Source organism: Setaria viridis, chromosome 7, assembly GCF_005286985.2.
Source record: "Setaria viridis chromosome 7, Setaria_viridis_v4.0, whole genome shotgun sequence".
NCBI classification, from domain to species: Eukaryota; Viridiplantae; Streptophyta; class Magnoliopsida; order Poales; family Poaceae; genus Setaria; species Setaria viridis.
In genome coordinates, this window is record NC_048269.2 from 24,693,435 (window position 1) to 24,713,353 (window position 19,919).

General features: G+C 49.9%; 3 protein-coding genes and 1 non-coding gene across 4 annotated transcripts; 1 reads left to right on the plus strand and 3 right to left on the minus strand.

The window, feature by feature from the left end:
• Positions 1-1,105: 1,105 nt before the first annotated feature.
• LOC117863879 (ABC transporter G family member 11) lies at positions 1,106-5,847 on the plus strand. Its single transcript, XM_034747784.2, has 10 exons — positions 1,106-1,695; positions 2,735-3,024; positions 3,110-3,281; positions 3,416-3,538; positions 3,643-3,771; positions 3,881-4,075; positions 4,202-4,288; positions 4,372-4,644; positions 5,110-5,217; positions 5,307-5,847. The coding sequence occupies exons 1-10, from the start codon at positions 1,231-1,233 to the stop codon at positions 5,637-5,639; spliced, it is 2,175 nt and encodes a 724-aa protein (XP_034603675.1). The 5' UTR covers positions 1,106-1,230; the 3' UTR covers positions 5,640-5,847.
• Positions 5,848-12,075: 6,228 nt separating this feature from the next.
• LOC117863880 (uncharacterized) lies at positions 12,076-14,577 on the minus strand. Its single transcript, XM_034747785.2, has 6 exons — positions 14,352-14,577; positions 13,767-14,248; positions 12,905-13,082; positions 12,724-12,806; positions 12,562-12,631; positions 12,076-12,479 (listed from the first exon to the last, which is right to left on the minus strand). The coding sequence occupies exons 1-6, from the start codon at positions 14,401-14,403 to the stop codon at positions 12,364-12,366; spliced, it is 981 nt and encodes a 326-aa protein (XP_034603676.1). The 5' UTR covers positions 14,404-14,577; the 3' UTR covers positions 12,076-12,363.
• A 389-nt stretch (positions 14,578-14,966) lies between these two features.
• On the minus strand, positions 14,967-15,040 carry TRNAT-AGU (transfer RNA threonine (anticodon AGU)). The gene has a single exon. It is a non-coding gene; the product is annotated as a tRNA-Thr (tRNA).
• A 2,366-nt stretch (positions 15,041-17,406) lies between these two features.
• LOC117862544 (uncharacterized protein At1g65710) lies at positions 17,407-19,919 on the minus strand. Its single transcript, XM_034746036.2, has 2 exons — positions 18,583-19,919; positions 17,407-18,490 (listed from the first exon to the last, which is right to left on the minus strand). Exons 1-2 carry the CDS (start codon positions 19,639-19,641, stop codon positions 17,594-17,596), a joined length of 1,956 nt encoding a protein of 651 aa, XP_034601927.1. The 5' UTR covers positions 19,642-19,919; the 3' UTR covers positions 17,407-17,593.

Below are 19,919 nucleotides of genomic sequence, written 5' to 3' on the forward strand. Positions count from 1 at the left end.
TTGGCACAACCCATACGCCCTTTTCATGACCTACTCATGGTTATTAGTATCTGTCATGCCATATGCTATCTCGATCAGTCGAACTGCACGCCATCGCTCGCTGTCGTCTGCATCCGTTCCGGGTGCTGGCGATCTGAATCCGCTGCGAAACGACTCTCAATGAGAGAAAAGAAAAGGGAGACGGGCCGGCGGGGCGCGATTGAATGCTCGCACAAGAACCGAGAATTATGGGGATAAAAAGGGGGCGGCGATGAGCCATCGAGCCGGAAGGTATGGCGATGAAGGAAAGTACAACGCCAACGTCCACCAGTACCCGCTATAAATGCGGCCTGCAGCTGGCTGGATCCATCGATCTGATCTCTCACCCGTCTCCTCTCCTCTCGCCTTCATCATGTGGCGTGTGCGGCCATGTGTGCAGTGCCTGTGGACGGCGTCGGGGCCGTAACGTGTTGCCGTCGTGGCCTGCTCGCTCTGGCCCGGCCCCAGCCCTCTTGACTTCCGTGTTCCCTCGCCGGACTCCGACGATCCGCTCCAGTTCGATCGTCAACGTCGTTTTTATACTAGTCGTGTTTTGCTGTAACCTTGCGGCGATACTGCTGTTGCACGGGTTTGTGCAGTTGACGACGTTAAGTACGATACAGTTCGTGAATTGGCAGTGTGCCTCCAAGGCCATCACAAGGGTTGGAAGCCTAGCCTTCTTTATATAAAAAAAAATCTTGGAAGTCTTAAAAAACATCAATTTTCCGTCCATCGCACGCTTGGTGTGAATGTGATGTGATAAACCTTATTTGGTTTCATTGTATTTTGAGACTGTTATAGAAAACCACAACTACACAATCAAAATAGTGGCAGTACAGTACTCCTACTTAATAAGAACTGTAGAGAGGATGCATGATGAGGTGATGAGGCGATGGAAGGAACCCAAATGACGGAGACAATTTGGTTGGCAGTTTATTAAGTGGTGGCCTCAGTGCAGTGACTCGCTCTCTCACAGCTCCATTGCTCGCCTCGCTGCTCTCTGATTGCTCCGTCCATCCATTAACTCCTCCCCCCTCTTTATTGTGCATGCATGCTTTCCTCCTTTATAACTCCTGCCCGCGCTAGCTGCCCTCTCCACTGCATCGAAACCGGCCGCTCTCTCCAGACGCGCCTCTGGCTCCCGGTCGCCCCACCACTAGCCCTCTTCCTTCCTGACTTCCCAGCCCTCGAATCCTCGCGCTCGATCCAGCCATGAGACCGGGCGGCGGAGACCAGCAGGGCGGCGGCGACGGCACGACGCCGCGGTCCGCGGCGGCCGGTCGGGCCATGGTGGAGCTGCAGGCCAACGCGTCGGCGGCGGCGGCGGGCGGCGCCATGGTGGTGGGGCTCAGCCCGCTCAGCGAGACGCTGTGGCGGGACAGCAAGGCGCTGCCCCCCGGCGCCGGCCCCGCCGCGCTCATCGGCGACGTGTCAGCAAGGCTCACCTGGAAGGACCTCTGCGTCACCGTGGCGCTGGGCCCCGGCAAGACGCAGACGGTGCTGGACGAGCTCACCGGGTACGCCGAGCCCGGCTCGCTCACCGCGCTCATGGGGCCCTCGGGCTCCGGCAAATCCACGCTCCTCGACGCCCTCGCCGGCCGCCTCGCCGCCAACGCCTTCCTCTCCGGCAACGTGCTCCTCAACGGCCGCAAGGCCAAGCTCTCCTTCGGCGCCGCGGTACGTACGTGTTGTATGACTTGTGTCCAACCATTTTTGCATGCACCTGCTTCTCGCTTCATCGCATGAGCTATAAGCTTTGATTCACTACTCTCATCTGAAAAGAAATAAAAAAAAATCCACCGTTCTATTTCTGAGCATCAAGCGTTCCGTACTACCACTTCAGTTCAGATCATACAAATATAGCAAGGTAGCAGTTCCATTAGGGGTTTCTTGATAGGATCTGTCCAAGTTCGAATCTACCGCCCATAACTGGCACCTGGCAGCATGCAAATCGTATTTGAAAGGGCCAGGATCTGGTAATCTGCATGCATGGTGTGCTTAAACACAGTGCAGTGGGCAACTTTTAAAAAAATCATCTTGCTATATTTGCTATAATCGTATTTGTGCAGTGTGGTCATATATAGGTTTCCCCAAAAATGAATATGTGTAGTTATACATACAGTCACTTCACTAGGACTGCTACTTTCCTTTTAGACCTAGATGGCTACATACCAGTGCTACGAGAGATACCAGAACAAACGGTTTATTTCATGTCGTGCAAGAGAGAAGCGAGAGATCGGCTAGCCGGCTCGGTAGTAATTAGCGACGGATACACTTCCAATCCAATCGATTCTGGCCGTTTATTCTCGCATCCGTCCCAGATGGCGAGAGCACGGCTACGCGTCGAGCTCTGGTCCGGTCCGGCGTGTAATGCAGGTAGGTGCGTGGATTTAATTCGCCCCGGTGGCTCGATGGCGCCACACCACTCTCGATGCCGAAAATTTCGTACTGCCATCTCGTGTTAATTTCGTGAGGTGAAAAGGAGGGAGAGATCGGCTGTCAATATGGCTGCTGTGAGAGCGAGCCTGAACGGCTGAAGCCACCTACACAGCATAAATTCTGACAGCTGGGCTTGCTCTCTGATCCTGCTCTGAATTTATGGCGTTACACGGAGAACGCGTCTCTGCAGACGCAAAAGCAGTTGGCTTGCTCGGTTAATTAGCGCCGAGTTTTTTAGTTAGAGAAACTGGATGGATTAATTTTTGTGTTTATGCAGGCGTACGTGACGCAGGACGACAACCTGATCGGGACGCTGACGGTGCGGGAGACGATCGGCTACTCGGCGCTGCTGCGGCTGCCGGACAAGATGCCGCGGGAGGACAAGCGCGCGCTCGTGGAGGGCACCATCATCGAGATGGGCCTCCAGGACTGCGCCGACACCGTCATCGGCAACTGGCACCTCCGCGGGGTCAGCGGCGGCGAGAAGCGCCGCGTCAGCATCGCGCTCGAGCTCCTCATGCGCCCGCGCCTCCTCTTCCTCGACGAGCCCACCAGCGGCCTCGACAGGTACCTTGGTCATCGGATAAGAGGACAGGTTGCTAGTAAATGTTACCGAGTAAACTAACCGTGCGACGGTTGTGTATTTGTGCAGCTCGTCTGCGTTCTTTGTCACGCAGACGCTGAGGGGCCTGGCCAGGGATGGCAGGACAGTGATTGCCTCCATCCACCAGCCCAGCAGTGAGGTGTTCGAGTTGTTCGACATGCTCTTCCTGCTGTCCAGTGGCAAAACCGTCTACTTCGGCCAAGCATCCCAAGCATGTGAGGTAGTTATTACTTCCTTGCCCCATCTCCCTCACTGTTAGCAGTTGGCAGCCGGAACGCATGCCTCCACATCACCGTAACTGTAATTACACACAGCATAGCATGATCAGTCGACTGACTCCTTGCTCACCTGCAGTTCTTTGCTTCAGCCGGTTTCCCTTGCCCGCCTCTGAGGAATCCGTCTGACCATTTCCTGAGGTGCGTCAACTCTGACTTCGACAAGGTGAAGGCCACCCTCAAAGGATCAATGAAAGCAAGGGTAAGCAGCTAACTGGTCAATAGACAAATACAATAAAATTTGCAAATTTTGATGCTTGTTCTCTGCTGTAAATAAATGATCTAACATTTCGTGTTCATGAAAAGATTGAGAGGTCTGACGACCCCCTGGATAGGATGACCACATCAGAAGCCATCAGGAAGTTGATTGCATCATACAGCAGGTCCCAGTATTACTACGCCGCAAGGGAGAAAGTCAATGATATCTCGCGAATAGTACGTGCTCTGAGTCATCAAAAGCAACATTGATATGTTGTACCTGCTTTTGGTGTCCATAATTAATATCATATCTGGGGGCAGGAAATAACCATCTTGTTCGTTGCAGAAAGGAACGGTGCTGGATTCAGGCGGCAGCCAGGCCAGCTTCCTGATGCAGGCTTGCACCCTGACCAAGCGTTCATTCATCAACATGTCACGGGACTTTGGGTATTACTGGCTCAGGCTCCTGATCTATCTCCTTGTGACCGTTTGCATCGGCACAATATACCTGGACGTCGGCACCAAATACACATCCATCCTGGTAAGCATGAAGAAAAGAAATATGAACTTCTGGGCTGGACTGATATGAATGCACAATAATGCAGTCACATGAGCAATGTCATGAAACATATGAATGATTAATGCATTCACTACCTTGTCTCTGCAGGCCAGGGCTGCCTGTTCTGCGTTCGTCTTTGGGTTCGTCACATTCATGTCCATTGGAGGGTTCCCTTCATTTGTCGAAGAAATGAAGGTGGACTTCAGGCTGTGATATTTCACCTGCAAGATAGAAATGCTATGAACTGTCCTCACCTTTTGTTTGCTTCATTTATATAGGTTTTCCAGCGGGAACGGCTCAATGGGCACTATGGTGTTGCATCGTTTGTCATCAGCAACACTATCTCAGCAACGCCGTTCCTGATTCTAATATGCTTCTTGTCGGGAACCATATGTTACTTTATGGTGCGCCTTCATCCTGGTTTTGAACACTATATCTTTTTCGTGTTGAACCTCTACGCCAGTGTCACCGTGGTGGAAAGCTTAATGATGGCAATTGCCAGTGTCATTCCCAATTTTCTCATGGGTATCATCATAGGAGCTGGAATTCAGGTATGGCATTTTCACCCCCTTTTTCATGTCATTTTCCATGCCCCTACAATATGGCATAAGTTGACATAAACGACCATGTGACATTTAAGATGAAATCATGAATTATAGAGCCCCTAAACTTGGTAAGGTTTTCTGGGACCACAATACGAAGGACTTTACCTTGTGCTGATCCAGTAAAGGCATCCAGCTTGTCATATAACCACTCCTGACCAGTATTATTTGGAGCTTTACTACATATTCCAGTACAAGTTCAGCAATTTACCATTGAACTTGTATTTACTATCTGTGGCAAAAATATTTGGCTTGCTTTAGCTATTACTGCAGAAGATATTTAACAGTAGTCCAATGTTTCAGTTATGTTGAACAGTTTCATGCCACCACAAAACAAACATCAATTTACTTTCCATAGAAAGCTCCAGCTCTGGGGCTTAACAAGAAGAAATTCTCACAATTTTCCTTGGACAGGGAATATTTATGCTGGTCTCGGGATACTTCAGACTTCCGTATGACATCCCAAAGCCATTTTGGAGATACCCCATGCAGTACATCAGCTTCCATTACTGGGCACTGCAGGTAAATTCGGTTCCACACAGTAGCAGATAAATACAATGCACACTACACTCCAACCTGAAACTTGACATCAAACTCTATACATCTTACAGGGCCAATGCCAGAATGACATGAAAGGCCTCGTATTTGACAACCAGTACCCGGATCAACCCAAAATCCCTGGTGACTTCATCCTGAAGTACATCTTCCAGATCAATGTGGATCGGTCCAAGTGGATTGATCTGTCGGTTATATTCAGCATGATCTTCATCTACCGCATCCTGTTCTTCCTCATGATCAAGATCAACGAGGACGTGCTGCCATGGATCCGTGGCCACGTCGCCAGGAAAAGGATGCAGAACAAAGGCCCAAGCGCCACCTTCGGCAAGACACCCTCCCTACGAGGCTATGTTGTTGATCCAGAGCTTGGCTCCAATGAGGGCTAGAGGATAAAGCTGTTGTTTTGGGTGGTAGCAGGAATAGGGCATTTCTCCCCCAGCTCTTGGTGTTATATTGTACGTATTTAAGATGAGGAACTGGTATCGTACGTTTTGGAACTGAAGCTAATTTGGGTACAGGTATACATACATGTAATGTGAGCAAAGTGGCATCGGAAAAATGCAGAGTGACACATAACTGATTGTTCAGGATTTATTGGCTCCTTTTGAAAACAGATGAAGAAATGGTTGGCGCCAACAACGCCAGTCTCAGTGGTAGTTTCATGAAAATAAATAAGGTGCTACGTAGATGATTATGATGACATGGAACCATACGAAGAAAGAGAAAACAATCGTTTCACGGTGATGAAACGAGCAAGCCCCAGTTACCCAGATGTTGGAAACCGGACGACACTGCATTGAGGGGCTTCGTTTCATCTAGACGCGGCGGCAGGGATCCCGTGCGAAGCGCGGAGCTCCTCCTGTGATTATGTCGATCTCCTGCGTGGCGCAAGCTTTCCCGCCGGGCTTCCCGCCAATCTCCAATCCATATCTCGCCTCACTTCTCCCTTCCAATCTCATCGAGTGGCCGATGGCTATGGTAGATCTCTGCGGCGTTGCCGGCGTAGGCCGCGCAGCAGTGCCATTCGATGGCGGGCCTAGAGAAGAATGGCGGCCCCTGCAACGGCTTCTTCACCGAGAGGTCTAACTTACGCGTCACCACATCAGGGATTCGTGAACCTGGAATCTTCACCATGACAGCCTCCGCCAAGTGCAGCATGTTGGCAGCCACGGAGGTCAATCCTCTTCCACAAATCCTAGGTAATTTCCCTCTCGTTCAGTTTGTGCATCAGTAGAAAACAAATCCCAATCAAGGTGTTGTTCGGGTTGCTTTTTTTTGACAAAAAAAAGTTGTTTGGGTTGCTTGATTGCTTAATTGGATAGCTGAGATGCCCTGCTCGTCAGATTTATGGGCTGGCCGGGTATAGGGTCAAGTAGATCCGGTTCACAAATGTAAGGTTAGTCAGATTGATTAAACTGAAAAACCTATGTTTCTTTTTATTCATGAAGCAGTGCAGATAAATTTGGCACTAGCTATCATCTGGTGTAGATGCTAGCCTGTTGTAGATGCTAGACCGTCAATAATTATCAGTAGGTATCATCTTCCTATTTCACCATTCCGATGTTTTATTCAGTAAATATTATTTTGCCATTTTCACTCCCTGTTTTTGTCCAATTGGTAATTATATGCATTGGTTCTGAAGTGTGAGACATATCTGCTTGTGCTGCTATATATATGTCAGTTAAATCTGGCTCTTGAAAATTTTACTTGTGAACATATTATTAAATATTGCCGTCCATTTTCAGGAGACAAGGTGCCAGTAAATAGGATGATGGAAGGCTTCAGAAGATGGGAGGCACTATGTAGGAAATAAGAAGATGAAAATTTGAGTGGCAGTGGGGTTTTTAAGTTTGCCAGATTCCATATTTTGGTCATTTATCGCTTTAATTTGGGTGGCAGCGAGCACTCTAGTCTGAAGGTAAAACTAATCCATATCTGAATGTTAAACTGCTGCATATCTGAATGTGGAACTTCTTCGTATCTGAATGTGAAACTGCTACACCGAGTAACTCTATATATGTCAGCATAGTACTATGCTAATACTTAATTTAGATACAATTGTAGAGGCTACAAAGTTCTCATGGCACATTTGATCACAACATCTTATAAGAATTAAATGCTGCAGTCTTTCTATGAAATTGTGCAACGAAACTCTACATTGAGAGAGTTTTATTTCATTGAAAAGCTGACGTGGCAGTCTTGATAACAGTGCAATCAAACTGTGCACTGAGATTGGTCCAAGGGCAACCACGAAAAAAGTAGCCTTAAGCCAATCATTACTCTGAAAAAGATAGCATTAAATATTATGGGGATGCACCTCAAGGAAAAAAGGCTTAATTTCTTCTCTCTCCTCTCCCTCCTTTCTCTTTCATGGCATGTTTAAACATGGGGCGGAGAGATTGACGGATGGGGAGTTGGAATGCAGGATTTTTTTATCTTGTGTGGACCTCATTTTGTGGTCCAATTTAGACAATAGCATTGTGAGTATGGCTGAAACAAAGATCAACCGTTTATGGGCCCACTCTTAAGGTTATGGTGGACCAGATACATTGAGCATGCCCTAAAGGCTCAAGAGTACGGCTCACATGGCTACACTGTATAGTCACATTGATTTTGCTGGCTTGAGCGTTACACAAAGTGGTAGTACTACATACTAAAGGAATTGTAAATGCCCCATTTGAATCTAACAAGATCAATGTGGTACTATTTGTGATTAAAAGTAGGTTGACAAGTTTCAAACATTTCACATGGATTCATTCAAGTTGTGTTTGTAATGGTAATGACCGACACAATTTCTACATGACCATGTTATAGTTACTGATCGACCTTAATTGGTGCAGCCGCCAGTAGCAACAGGAGCTAAGTATATGTTTCAAGCCAGATCAAGAACCCTAGTACAGTTATTATGTAAAAGAAAGACGATAGTACAGAATGATTCAGTTTGGTCCCCTTGTGCCAGGCACAGGACATGGGTTCAACACTTCAACTTCAAAGCCTATATCCCATTTTCCATGTTCCAAGCACTAACAATTCTCCCTAATTTTTCCTGTGTTCTACAATGCAACCAACACTAGTATTTTGGAATGTTGCTAATAGGAGAAGAAAATAATCAGGGCTGAATCTAACATGTTTGTATTTCTTGGTGCCGTAAAAATAGAGTAAGATTTACTAAAAACACGAGTAGAGTCGTAGAGAAAACCTGGGATCTGAATGGAGGTGTCGGTCAGATTGATATGTGCTTTGGCCTTCTTAAATGCCATGGTAGATGCAGAAAGCAACTATAAATAGCACCAGATAGAGAGGCGCCGTACAGATAGTCAGATATCATATGGTATGCAGGCAGACGCTTGTTCAGATAAAAACGCAGTAGGATGGGGGGACACTGTCGAGCGCATGGGCTCTACAGAAATCTTCAAGAAAGATTCGGAGCATCAACCCTCGGATCCATTTTTGGGAAAGCGTTTTCTCTTTTGGATTTTGCTCAGTTTCTTTTTTTTCACAACGTTCTAGGCTCAAAGCTAAATTGAGCATCAGAAATAATCGTAAGTTTTCGTAAACTCTGAATAGATCTCACCTCCCTGCAATTCCCTGTGGCAGTTTGTTGATAGCAGATCATAAACAATCTATGAAAACAAATCTTCAGGAGACTTTGATTAATCCAGATTCCCTTCCAAAACTTGTTTTTGCCTATTACCGATCTCAAAAGAATAATACCATACAGCATGCAAACCTTTGCGAGACGAATCTATTGAGCCTAATTAGTTCATGATATGATAATGTGGTGCTACAGTAAACATGTGCTAATGATGGATTAATTAGGCTTAATAGATTCGTCTCGGGAATTAGCCTCCATCTGTATAATTAGTTCATATTTAATCCTCCTAATTAGTCTCTGAATATTCGATGTGATATGAATTTTAGTCCGGACTAAAGATCCGGACACCCTTGTACTCTTCAAAATGCTGGAGGATGGATGACATATGGAGCCCGGATGCGGATCAGACGCAGTCTGACTTGGCCGAGCCAGATGCTTCGAGGACGCCGGAGTCCCGCCGCTGCTTAGCGCCGGAGGTCAAGCTCAGGAGCTGCTCGCTCCGGCAGTGCATCCGTGGTGCTATGCGGGAAACGAAATGGCCGGGCCGAGCAACGCCTTGACTCCTGCGTGCCGCCGCCTTGGGCCGAGCCTTGCCGACGAACGCGTTCCCAGGACTTTGGACCGCCATGTCTGCGGCGAGCCATGCTAGCGCATCGTCGACAGCGATTGTTGTGGCTCGATCGATGCCTGTGCGGAGGACAAGGACGAAGAGAGTCAACGTATTGCCGCGAAGGCCACCATGGCGCACGCACTGCAAGTGAACGTTCCAAGTTTGTATGCATTTCTTCGTATTCCCTGTTGGCTCTTTACACTGCAGCCAGAATCTTAGGAGTAACTTTTCTGCCTGTCTCAAGGTGCTACTTGATTTGCTCCATTCATGAACCAAACAGAGCATCCAGGGTTTAACACATTTTGAACTGGACTAGGCATTTTTTGCACGGTTTACCTGCACAAGGAATTGAACCTGGTTAATTATGCACACATCCGGAGCAATAGAAGCAGGATGAGTTCTTCGGACCACTGAAGCAGGCGCACTGACGAACCATGTCACATCCTGCAGGTGTAGACAATCAGTCGATCCGAGGTGCGCATGCCCAGCCGGCGCGGGCACAACCGCGGCGTGGCCCGGACACGGCGAGCGGTGCCCGCCTCCGGCGTCCGGTCGTAGCTGCGGGAGCAGAGATACTGCTGGTGCTAGCTCAGCCAGGGATTGGCCTCACGATCTCCGCCGGGACCAAGGGCGGGAATGACGGCAGCGGCCAGCGGCGACGGACAGCGCCGGACGGAAGCCGAGCCGAATCAGGGGTGCAAGTGGGCCCACACCATGGTTTTCTGACAGCTGGGAGCAAGGATACGAAGGCGGGTAGCTGCTGGAACGCGGCCGCGCTCTGGCGAGCCGGGGCACCAAGCAGAGGAAGCGCTTGTACCCACGTCGGGTGCTCGGGGGTGGACGGTATTTCATTTACCGTCCACCCCTCGAGTCACTGCGGGCCGTTCGATCGCACACGCGCGGCCCGGATGCGGCGCGGTCGCGGTCGGAGCCTGACTCGGTCGTTTCCGATCTCGGGAGCCACATGGCGGAGGCCGGAGGTCGGGTGGCGCTGGCGCCCCTACGACCGCTGCTCGAGGTCGCCGGCAGCCTGCGTGCCGCAGTGTCGTCGCCGTCTTGCGCCGAGCCTTGTCGATCTGCGGCGAGGACGGTCTGGGGCGTTGTGAGCGCGCCGCCGCAGGGCATCGCCGACAGCCGATCCAACCTTCAAGGTCTTGGCTCGATTGATACATGCACTGGCTTGATGCTGAGGACAAGAGGATCAATGTATTGAACGAAGCTGTGCGTGGATCATCCATCGGTTGCCGCGCGCGGCCACCAAGACGCGCGAGCTTGCATTGCCTGGTTTTCCGACCGAGATTCAAGTGAAATCGAGCTGCCCGGCCTTGTCCGGGAACGTGTTGCTCACTACGGTCTCAACAGCTTCGACGTCGGCGGCAACAGATTCCCGTGGAGCAATGGCATACCCGAGGAATTTCCGGGGTTGCTCGAATGTGACAATGCGAATTCTTTGCTCGTCAATAATTTTTTTAAAAAAACTTTGCTGCGAACAGGAACTCTGAATACCCACCCAAACGAAAAGAAACAGGTGCACTACTCAAACCGGATGTTTAAAGAGAGATCCAGCAACAACAACAAGAAGAAAGAAACTAGACGTATTGGTAAGGCTGCCTCTCTCTTCTACGGCGAGCTGGAGCTAGGGGATGCCCCGGCGGATGATTGGCCAGCTAGACGCCAGAGGGACTTCAGGCCACCTTCTTCAACGAGATGGGCTTCGGCCTGCTAGAGCTTTGTGGATACATGAGCCATCTCGGGCCATCTATAGTAAGTTAGGAGCATTTGTGTTTGTACCCTGCTTTGAAGTATAACTGTGATTTTGCCTTCATTTTCTCAACTTTGTGATTTTACCCTCAACTTTTCACAAGTCAATACGATTTTACCCCTAGTCAATAGTCAAAATAGAGGCAAATGCACAAAAACCAAGGGCAAAATCGCATTGACTTGTGAGCAGGTGAGGGCAAAATCACAAAGTTCAAAAAATAGGAGTAAAAATACAATTGCACTTCAAAGTAGGAGCAAAATCACAAAAAAAACCTAAGTTTTACTTACCAGCAGGAACAGATTAGAAAAGTCAACAGTAGCAAGAAAGGGGGCTTTGAAGCAGGAAGAAATTGTCAGAATGAATCCCATAGCATTGAACGATTCAAACTTGTGAGCCTTGCATATAAGCTGTCCAAAAAATAGCAGTCATGAGTCTAAGGCAGCCATGGCTCTACTACGCTGATGTAATGCTATCGTTAAGATCCAATGCCATAACAAGTTGCCGATAGGAGTAGAAATGCTGTTTCTGTAATTGCAAAGAAATAGTCTGACACTTGTTTTTTATTGCCAACATGCTAAAACTATTGGAGAGTTGTACATATAGCTACTAGGTTAACACATCCAAGATCTATTAACTACATGCTTGATAATTGGTTAATGGGCATTGAAATGAAAGAAAGAGGATGGCTTTTTGCAGGGGCAGCAACCTTTTTATAGGTAACTTGGTACACTCGCAATGATCCAATATTTGAGGGGGGGGAAAACGGTTTGCCTGCTTTACACTGGCTACCTTCATAGGTATATCATCAACAAAGCACACAGCACAGCAAATCAAATTATAAAGAATCAATTCAGAGACTCAAATAGGTAAGTGAAACTTAACAAATCCAAGCATATGTTTACATGTCAATTAAAGTGCCAGCAGATTGCCAAAATGGCAATATGGCCATTACAACGCACTTTCAATATTTTTCACATAAAGCAGCAGATCACTAGCTGTGAAGTCAATATATTGCAGCCACAAACAAGTCATGAGGTAGGCAAGAAGAAATATGCAACAGCTAAGGCACTAAGCTAATAGTCTCACCTAAAATTCTTTGCTGATATATAAAGCTAGTTATGTACAGTAAATTATTTAACTGGATCAAGGGTCGAGGACTGGAAGCCTGCAGTAGAAGCTAATGGACTTGTCTGCCAATCTAGTTCCCGGGATGAAGTACTGGAATACCACTGTTAAGCAAGCACCACCAGGAGCAATGCCTATACAAATAGTGAGAAAAATGTAAGGAAAAGAGTCTCTGTTGAACACAACATGTCACTGAGATTAGAGCTGAAAACAGACCATAGAAGGTATAGTCTGGCTTGGCGAAGTGACAGTGTAGACTCTTAACAAGGTGCTTCATATTCACTTGCTGCAAGAACATAGAAAGAAAAGAAACCAATGAAATAGATGGCACGAAGAGAAGAGTGGGAGAGTAAAATAAGTGGAGCTCAGGAACAATACCACTGAAAGTGCTTCCCCTCTCTCAACCGCCATATCCATACGAGTCGAAGCTGTCAGATTTTGATCGCCAACAGGTGCATTTGCTGAAATGCAGAGCAGTATGGTGCCAACGGAGTCAAAAAAAGAGGCCGGAACATGAGCAAATCAATGCTGATTGAAACTACCTAGTGCCATATCTTACCACGATCGCCAATAACCCGAAGCTTCCTGAATTCAGAGCCAACCGTAACAAGAGAAGTGGAAACTTGAAGATGGAGATCGCCATATTGCGTAACAGCTACTGTTAGCACATCACCAACATTTTTTAGACGATCCACTAAGCTTTGCAATTGTGGCAGATCAGGAACCTGGACTAGAGTCTGCACAAAGGATACCCGCCATGTATCATCACCCATTAGGGCTTCTGTCAGCTAAGCAAAAAGGTCACACTAGTGCTACAAGCCTTTGGACTTATAATAACATAAAAATGAAGAAATACAGACCCCTCCAAATTGCAAGAACACTTCCCCCAAAGGAAAGTGTAGTTGGATTGTTTAAAGCTTTAAACTGGTTTGCCGAACATGTATTAGAGAGTGTAACTCAATTTCAGCACAAAGAGAGCATTTAATTCTGCTGCAATTTATTGACAATTTCTATTATAGGTTGCTCTTGTCCAGTACTGCAGGCAAGTGCATTTTCACATATTTTTTAAGAATAAATTCCTGGATCAAACCCCATTCTAAGAACCAAAATATCTTTCAATGTTTCAACAGGAGAAATGAGTTCAGAGTTGAATCCATTCACTTCATGAACCAGTCTTTCAACTAGGAACATGTATACCAACAAAAGCACGGTATTAGTTCATCCATCCAACAAGAATATAATCCCACTAAAAATTGCATAGTCAGAATCATTTCCATTAGGCTCAATTGTAACTTTGAATAGTTAAATTTGGATCTTAATTAATCAGGTGAACCTGAACCATAGGACCACCTTTTGGTTTCAATACATGATTATTGATTAGGAACCATAAGATGCTACATGAACTGATGAACGCTACACACCTGAGGGAGATCCTTGGCGGCGTCAAGGGCGGCCTGCAACCGCTCGACGTCGGAGCGTGAGAGAGGCCGCGAGATGGGCACATCCTGCACGACGGCCGCGCGGGCGCCCTTGGTCTCGAAGGTGAGGAACGGCGTGGCGGATCGTGACCCTGCGGGCAGCTTGTTGACGAGCCTCACCTGTATCGCGGCGGCGCCGGCAGCGTCCCCGGCGGCCGGCGGCTGCGCGTGGACTGCGAGCACGCTGCGGAGCGCGCGGTGGAGCAGCGCGACCTCGACGGAGAAGGCGATTTGGTTCCCGTTCCGCGAGGACAGGTTGTACTCCCGGAAGAGGAGATCCTTGGCGAACTGCGCGACGCACTGCGGGCCGCCGCCGTCGGGCCCCGCGGCCGTGGCGCCGAGGAGGTTGTGGAGGAGCATGGCGTGCGTGGGCGTGAGGAAGACGTGGCAGACACGCCCCACCTTGTCCATGGCAGGTAGGAACCCTGCGCGGCAAAAATCGCGGGGGACGCATGAGACGTGCTCGACGAATTGCGGGAGAGAGGGAGGGGGAGAGGGGAGGCTGTGCTTGTGTAATATGGCGCTTACGCTTGTCGAGGAGGGAGATGCCATCATCGGTGAAGAAGGCCTTGAACTTCATGGCTTGCGCTCCGCGACGGCGGTGGCGGCCTCTGCCTTCGTCTTCTCGTTGTGCGGCGAGGGAGTCGCTGTGCTGGGGGCTTGCCGCTGGGGAATTTGGCGCGGGTTTGGAAAGGCTTCGCGCCCGTAGAAGAGCCGGCGGCGTCGGGCGTGACTGGTGGTCAGTGGGGTTCCTTCTTCGGCACACTTGGGCCCTTTGTTGCTTTTGCGCCGTGGGCTTAACAATCATTTCATACGGGTCTATTGTGATTATGGGCGGGAATTGTGTGTGCTGAATCAAGAATCAATTTTCCAATTCGAAGCTAGAAATCAGCGAAAACACATTTACTTGAATAAAATGATTTTTTTAGGACTGAGTAAAATGATGTTCTGCGTGTTGGTAAAACACATTTGTTGGTCTTTCTTGCAGGGCGGGAGAGATTGGCTTGCGAAATGTGTAGGTTCGTATTGGTGCATGCTGCATATATATTGAACACGAAACGTAGCACAGTCACGGAGCATTCGTCAAAGTTCAAACTGAGTTAGGTTATTAAAAACGCAAAAATTCAGGAAGCAGGAAGGAGTTGCTTTCGTTGAGAGTCGAACTCAAGACCTCCCGCTTACTAAACGGGTGCTCTAACCAACTGAGCTACGAAAGCTTTACGGACTTAATTTAAAGTTTATTCTTAAATTTATTACCAGTATCCGGCGTCTTTTTTCATTTTTTTGATGGACTTTTTAAAACTTTTTATGCGTCTTGAAGTTTTTCTTTCAATTAGAGAGTAGTATTGATCTACGCATAAAGAACTCGGCACAGAATTCGTAGCATTGGTCGGGAAACGAATAGATAGAGTGAACCGACAGAAACGAATTCAATTGAAGAGATTGGAACTTTTTTATTTTTAAACTTTTTTAAGATCTCAACTTTATTTGTACGGCGTGATTCTTTTGGTCGCGCCGTGCTCCATGGCGCGGTAGTCAACTCTTGCCGCGCCAGCGCGGCGCTGATGGGGAGGCGTTGTCGCGCCACAGCATTGGCGCGCGCAGACCGCCTGGCACGGTAGCGGCTTAACTTCCTAGGCGCGTCGGCTCTTCCTCCTCCAGCCCAACCCGAGTTCCCTCCCTTTGGTCGCCCCCCCCCCCCCCCCCCCCCCCCCCCCCCCCCCCCCCCCGGGAAAGTGGGGGGCATCGACCCCGCGTTGTTTGGAAGGTATCCCTACTTTTTTTCGTCTTTTACCGTTCCATTTAGTAGATTGGAGGGTGTTTAGGTGAAATAGGTTTAGGATTTCATTTTGAAATTTTCATGATTTGCAAGTTTGTTATGTAGTAATGAATGCTTAGTTTATACGCAGTCGACTCTCTGCCCACGAGTTTAACATGTAGAAGTAGTTGCATGCATCGATTTATATAGTTGTTGATGTATTTGCGTAGTGTGCACGGTATGTGTAGGTTTATTTGTCTAATATGTTGAATTAATGTAGTTTATTGTTGTTGTTTGTAGTAAATGAGCTATATTTGGTATGTTAGAGTCTTTGTATTTTTAGATGGATCGTTTAGTTCGTATGTTTCATGGTGGGATTGTAAAAGAAAATAGGGAGTTTGAGAATATGATTGAGGTGGTAGAATTGTTCGATGCTCGTCCAAGTTTTAAAGATTTAGTTGACCGTGCAATGACAAAGTATGGATGTGGAGTGGATGAGATGACATTAAGATGCCATTTTGATTGTGGGAAAGCTAGACTTTATTATGTTCTCATGAATTTGGCATCCGAGTCTAATTGGAAGCGGAGGTAGTTGAGCATGCAACTGTTGCATAAGCCTAGAGCAAAAGTTGCAAGTCCGGTTAGTGGTTGAGAATGGTACCCAAGAGTCAACAATTTTACACCATGGTTCAGGTGAAACCCAATCTGATTTTGGTTTGGCCATTGCAAATGATGGTTTTCCTAATGATACTTTTGAGCGGGAAGAAGCAAACATAGATGATGTTAACATATATCTCTAGGTTCGGAACTTTGAGGAGGAGCATGGGATAGAAGATGTTCAGGCTAACGCACATGAAGATGTACTAGTCGGAGATGGATCCGAATGTGAGGAGGAGTCACAATCTGAGAAGGAAGGGCCTGAATCTGAGGAGGATGGGCCGCAGGTCAACTCTACAAATGTACATGATGTAGAGGACATTGATCTTGTGAACGAATGTTATTTTTACACCCCTAATGAGTTGCAGTTGTTAAAGGATTGTCACGTTGAACTCCCATTCGTTTCCAATACTAAGGACATAAGCATGGTGTTGCCAATGAATAGATCTAACCACAATAACAAGTCTTTGATTCATCTATATTATTTATCTACATTGCATGCCTCCAACTAAATCATTATCAAGATCTCAAATCAAGCATATGTTACATTTTTTAAACGTCAAATCCAGAGGCAGAACGATACCTACAAGTGTACTGCGAGTCTGATCTATCAACACGAACTTGCATTAATTCAACATCTTACCCTAACCCTAGCCTAGCCTAACCTAGTTGTTCAAATATCTACTAAATGTAATGGTAAAATAAGGAAAAAAGTGGGCAAGAACGCGGGGATCGATTCCCCACTTTTCCCACCCCAAAACGTAGGATTCGGGGGGAATCAGGGGGTGTGGCGGCCGGCGGTGAGGAGAAGGAGCGGCTCGGGCAGGGACAACAGCCGAAAGAAAGGAGGGAGAGGAAAGGAGAAGGGCACGTGCTGGCCTGGATGTAGGCGCTGTCGTGCCAATTCATGTGACGCGGCAACGCCTCACCACGTCAGCGCCGCGCTATCCCACCACTGCATGTGGCACGGCAGCGGCTAACTACTGTGCCACGGAGCAGGCGCAACCAAAAGGATCACGCGTGCAAATAAAGTTGGGGAGGAGTTATTTTTAAAAATATCTTTAAAAAGAGTTTAAAAAAATATTCAAGAAATTGACGCCCCACAATAATGCGGCCAAATACTGGAGCGGCTTGCTTCCAATCAATAGTCGAACAATAAGCAACGAGTGAAAGAAAGAGATATACATTGCCAATGTCACCGCCTGATTACATCTGAACAATGTATCACCAAACTAGCAAAGAATCCAAAACGCTGGAAGACTACTCTGAAACAGCAACCTATCTTGCCAGAACTTCAAACCAGAAACTACCATTAACACCTAGAGCATTACTCCTAAACTGCCCAGTAGCATCGTTAAACAACCGAAGAGCTCGCCGAAACACCGCGACCATCGGACCGGCCACTGACGGCACTGCCACGCACGCGTTGAACGTGAACATTGCTAGTTGAACCACGGCGGCTGGGCTCCTGCGACGCCGCCGCCTTCTGCTTGCTCTGCCATGACTGCTCCGTGACCTGCTCCACCTCGTCACCATTGTACTGCCATGACTGCGAGGCCGTCCTGGTCCGGTCCGTGGAGTCGACGGAATTGGGCTCCCAGGAGCACGTCCAGGCGTTGCCGGCGAAGCTGTTGCTCCCCGCGGACTCCTGCGGCTCGGTCTCCCCGACCCCGCGGATGTCACGCACCGAGACGTATTTGTGCATGCTCGGCTCCATGAGGTCGTCCTTCACGCCGACCTCCGACTCGACCACGAGGCTGGGGCCTGGACCCTTGCCACCGTACCTCCCGTTGACCGACTCCTTGTCGTTGACCGACCTCTCCAGCTCGAAGCTCTTGTTCTCGGACGAAGAGGAGTTGAGGTCAGCGACGGCTTCAAGGATCGAGCAGGCCTTCGACACGCACGCCGGGAGAGCGAAGGTCGGCGCGGCAGTGGCAGTGGCGGCGCTGGTGCTCTGCTGGTGGTAGTTTTGGATGTCCTCGAGGAGCAGGGACGCGTACGAGTTGCCATTGTGGTCGAAGTCGCGCGAGGACCGCCTCGACGACCGGCTCCCCGGCTTCAGATTGGTGACGTTCTCGGCCACGATGCTCACCGAGTGGGTCGCGTTCATCCTTGCAGACGAAGCCTTTGTGTCCGACGCCACGGCCTCGTCCACAATCTCCTTCTCCTTCACAGCTCGGCTGCTGGGGATCTGATCCTTTGCCCGCTCCACTGTCTTCTGCGGCAATGCGACAGCAGCATCGGCGGATTTCTGCAAATCATATCGAGAATTTAGCCATTTATTAGGTGGGGAACACTGACGGCTAAAATGAAGAAAAGTTTGAAGCATTCGTTCATCCGTACCTTTTGGAGCTTGCCGTTGTTGCCATTGTTGTGGTGGTGGTTGTTGTCGAGAGCGTTCTCGTCGAGCTCCGCCATGGGGTTGCGCCGGAAGGGCGACTGCTCGGCCTTCCTCGAGGAGCTCCGGCTCAGGGACGGCCCGTGCGTCGGCTGCACCAGGGCGTTCTCATTCCCTGCGGCGGCCGCCCTCGCAGGCGAGTTCGACCTCAGCGTCGGCGATGGGTACCTCTTCCCAGACGACGCAGCCTTCACCGGCGACGGCGCGCGCCCCTTGTCCCTAGCCGGGACCGACACCATCTTCCCCGGCTGCTGCCGCGCGCCCCGCTCGCCGGTCCCCGAGCTCCCCGCGGCGGGGGCGACGTCCGCGCGCCGCCCCGGCGACCGGCTCACCCTCCCGCTCCGGCTCCCGCTCCCGCCGCCAGTGCGGCCGTCGTGGCTCGCGGACCGCTTCCGGTCCGGCGTCCGGCGGCGCGGGGAGGGCCTGGACACCGCGGCCCCCTCCCTGCCCCAATCGCACTCGTCGGCACCGCCCCCGCCCCTCCTCTCGTGGTCGAAGTCGTAGCTCCGCTTGGATCCGGCGTACCTCCGGTGCCCGCCGCCGTGCTCCCCCGACGGCGCCTTCCCGGACGCCGACGAGCTCCGGCTGAGGCGGCCGCACTGGATCAGGATCGCGTCCACCTCCTCCTTGGTGCAGCTCGACGTGCGCACCGGCGCCCGCACCACCGCGACGGGCCTCGGCTCCTCCTCCTCCGGCGCCGCCCGCTTCACCTCCGCCGCCTCCCCGGACCCGGCCTTCGCGGCTGCAGCGACCTCCGCGGCCGCCGCCGCCGCGGCTGCCTTGACGACGAACACCGTCCTCTTGTCGGCTGCCGGCTCCTCCGGCCTTGCTACGGCCTTCTTGGCCGTCGCCGAAGCCGGCGCCTTTGACTGGGGCACTTTCTTGGCACCGACGACCGGTGCGGCGTCCCTGCCGGATTTCCGGCTGCCGCTCTTCTTGGCGTCGTTGCACGGCTGCCCGTCTCGCCGCTTCGCGTGCTGCTTCTTGCTGAAACAGAGCCCCATGGGATTCAGACGGGGGGGAATGGACGGAGTCGGGAGCTAGGTAGGGAGGGAGGTGGGTGAGGACTGACGGTGAGCCGATGCGGTGGTGGTGTTTGGGAGGGGCAGACGGCAGAGCCTTGGGAGGCGTGGATTGGAGTCTTGCGTTTTTGTGGTGTGCGCGGAGCAGTGGAGAACAGTTTCAACAGAGACAGGAGAGGGGCGGCGGCGAGGGGGAGCGAGAGGGATTTCAAATTTCCTGCTGTTTCATCGGGGTCTGCGCCCACAGCGGCCGCCGCACG

Bases quoted from the DNA above. Each gene is read 5' to 3' on its own strand.
- LOC117863879 (XM_034747784.2), top strand. From the start codon at position 1,231: ATGAGACCGGGCGGCGGAGACCAGCAGGGCGGCGGCGACGGCACGACG. The intron at 3,539-3,642 runs GTAAGCAGCTAA...GTTCATGAAAAG, and splicing joins AAGGATCAATGAAAGCAAGG to ATTGAGAGGTCTGACGACCC. The intron at 3,772-3,880 runs GTACGTGCTCTG...TGTTCGTTGCAG, and splicing joins TCAATGATATCTCGCGAATA to AAAGGAACGGTGCTGGATTC.
- LOC117863880 (XM_034747785.2), bottom strand. From the start codon at position 14,403: ATGAAGTTCAAGGCCTTCTTCACCGATGATGGCATCTCCCTCCTCGAC. The intron at 12,807-12,904 runs GTAAGATATGGC...TCTGCATTTCAG, and splicing joins TCGGGTTATTGGCGATCGTG to CAAATGCACCTGTTGGCGAT. The intron at 12,480-12,561 runs GTCTGTTTTCAG...CTATTTGTATAG, and splicing joins GCCAGACTATACCTTCTATG to GCATTGCTCCTGGTGGTGCT.
- LOC117862544 (XM_034746036.2), bottom strand. From the start codon at position 19,641: ATGGGGCTCTGTTTCAGCAAGAAGCAGCACGCGAAGCGGCGAGACGGG. The intron at 18,491-18,582 runs GTACGGATGAAC...TATGATTTGCAG, and splicing joins ACAACGGCAAGCTCCAAAAG to AAATCCGCCGATGCTGCTGT.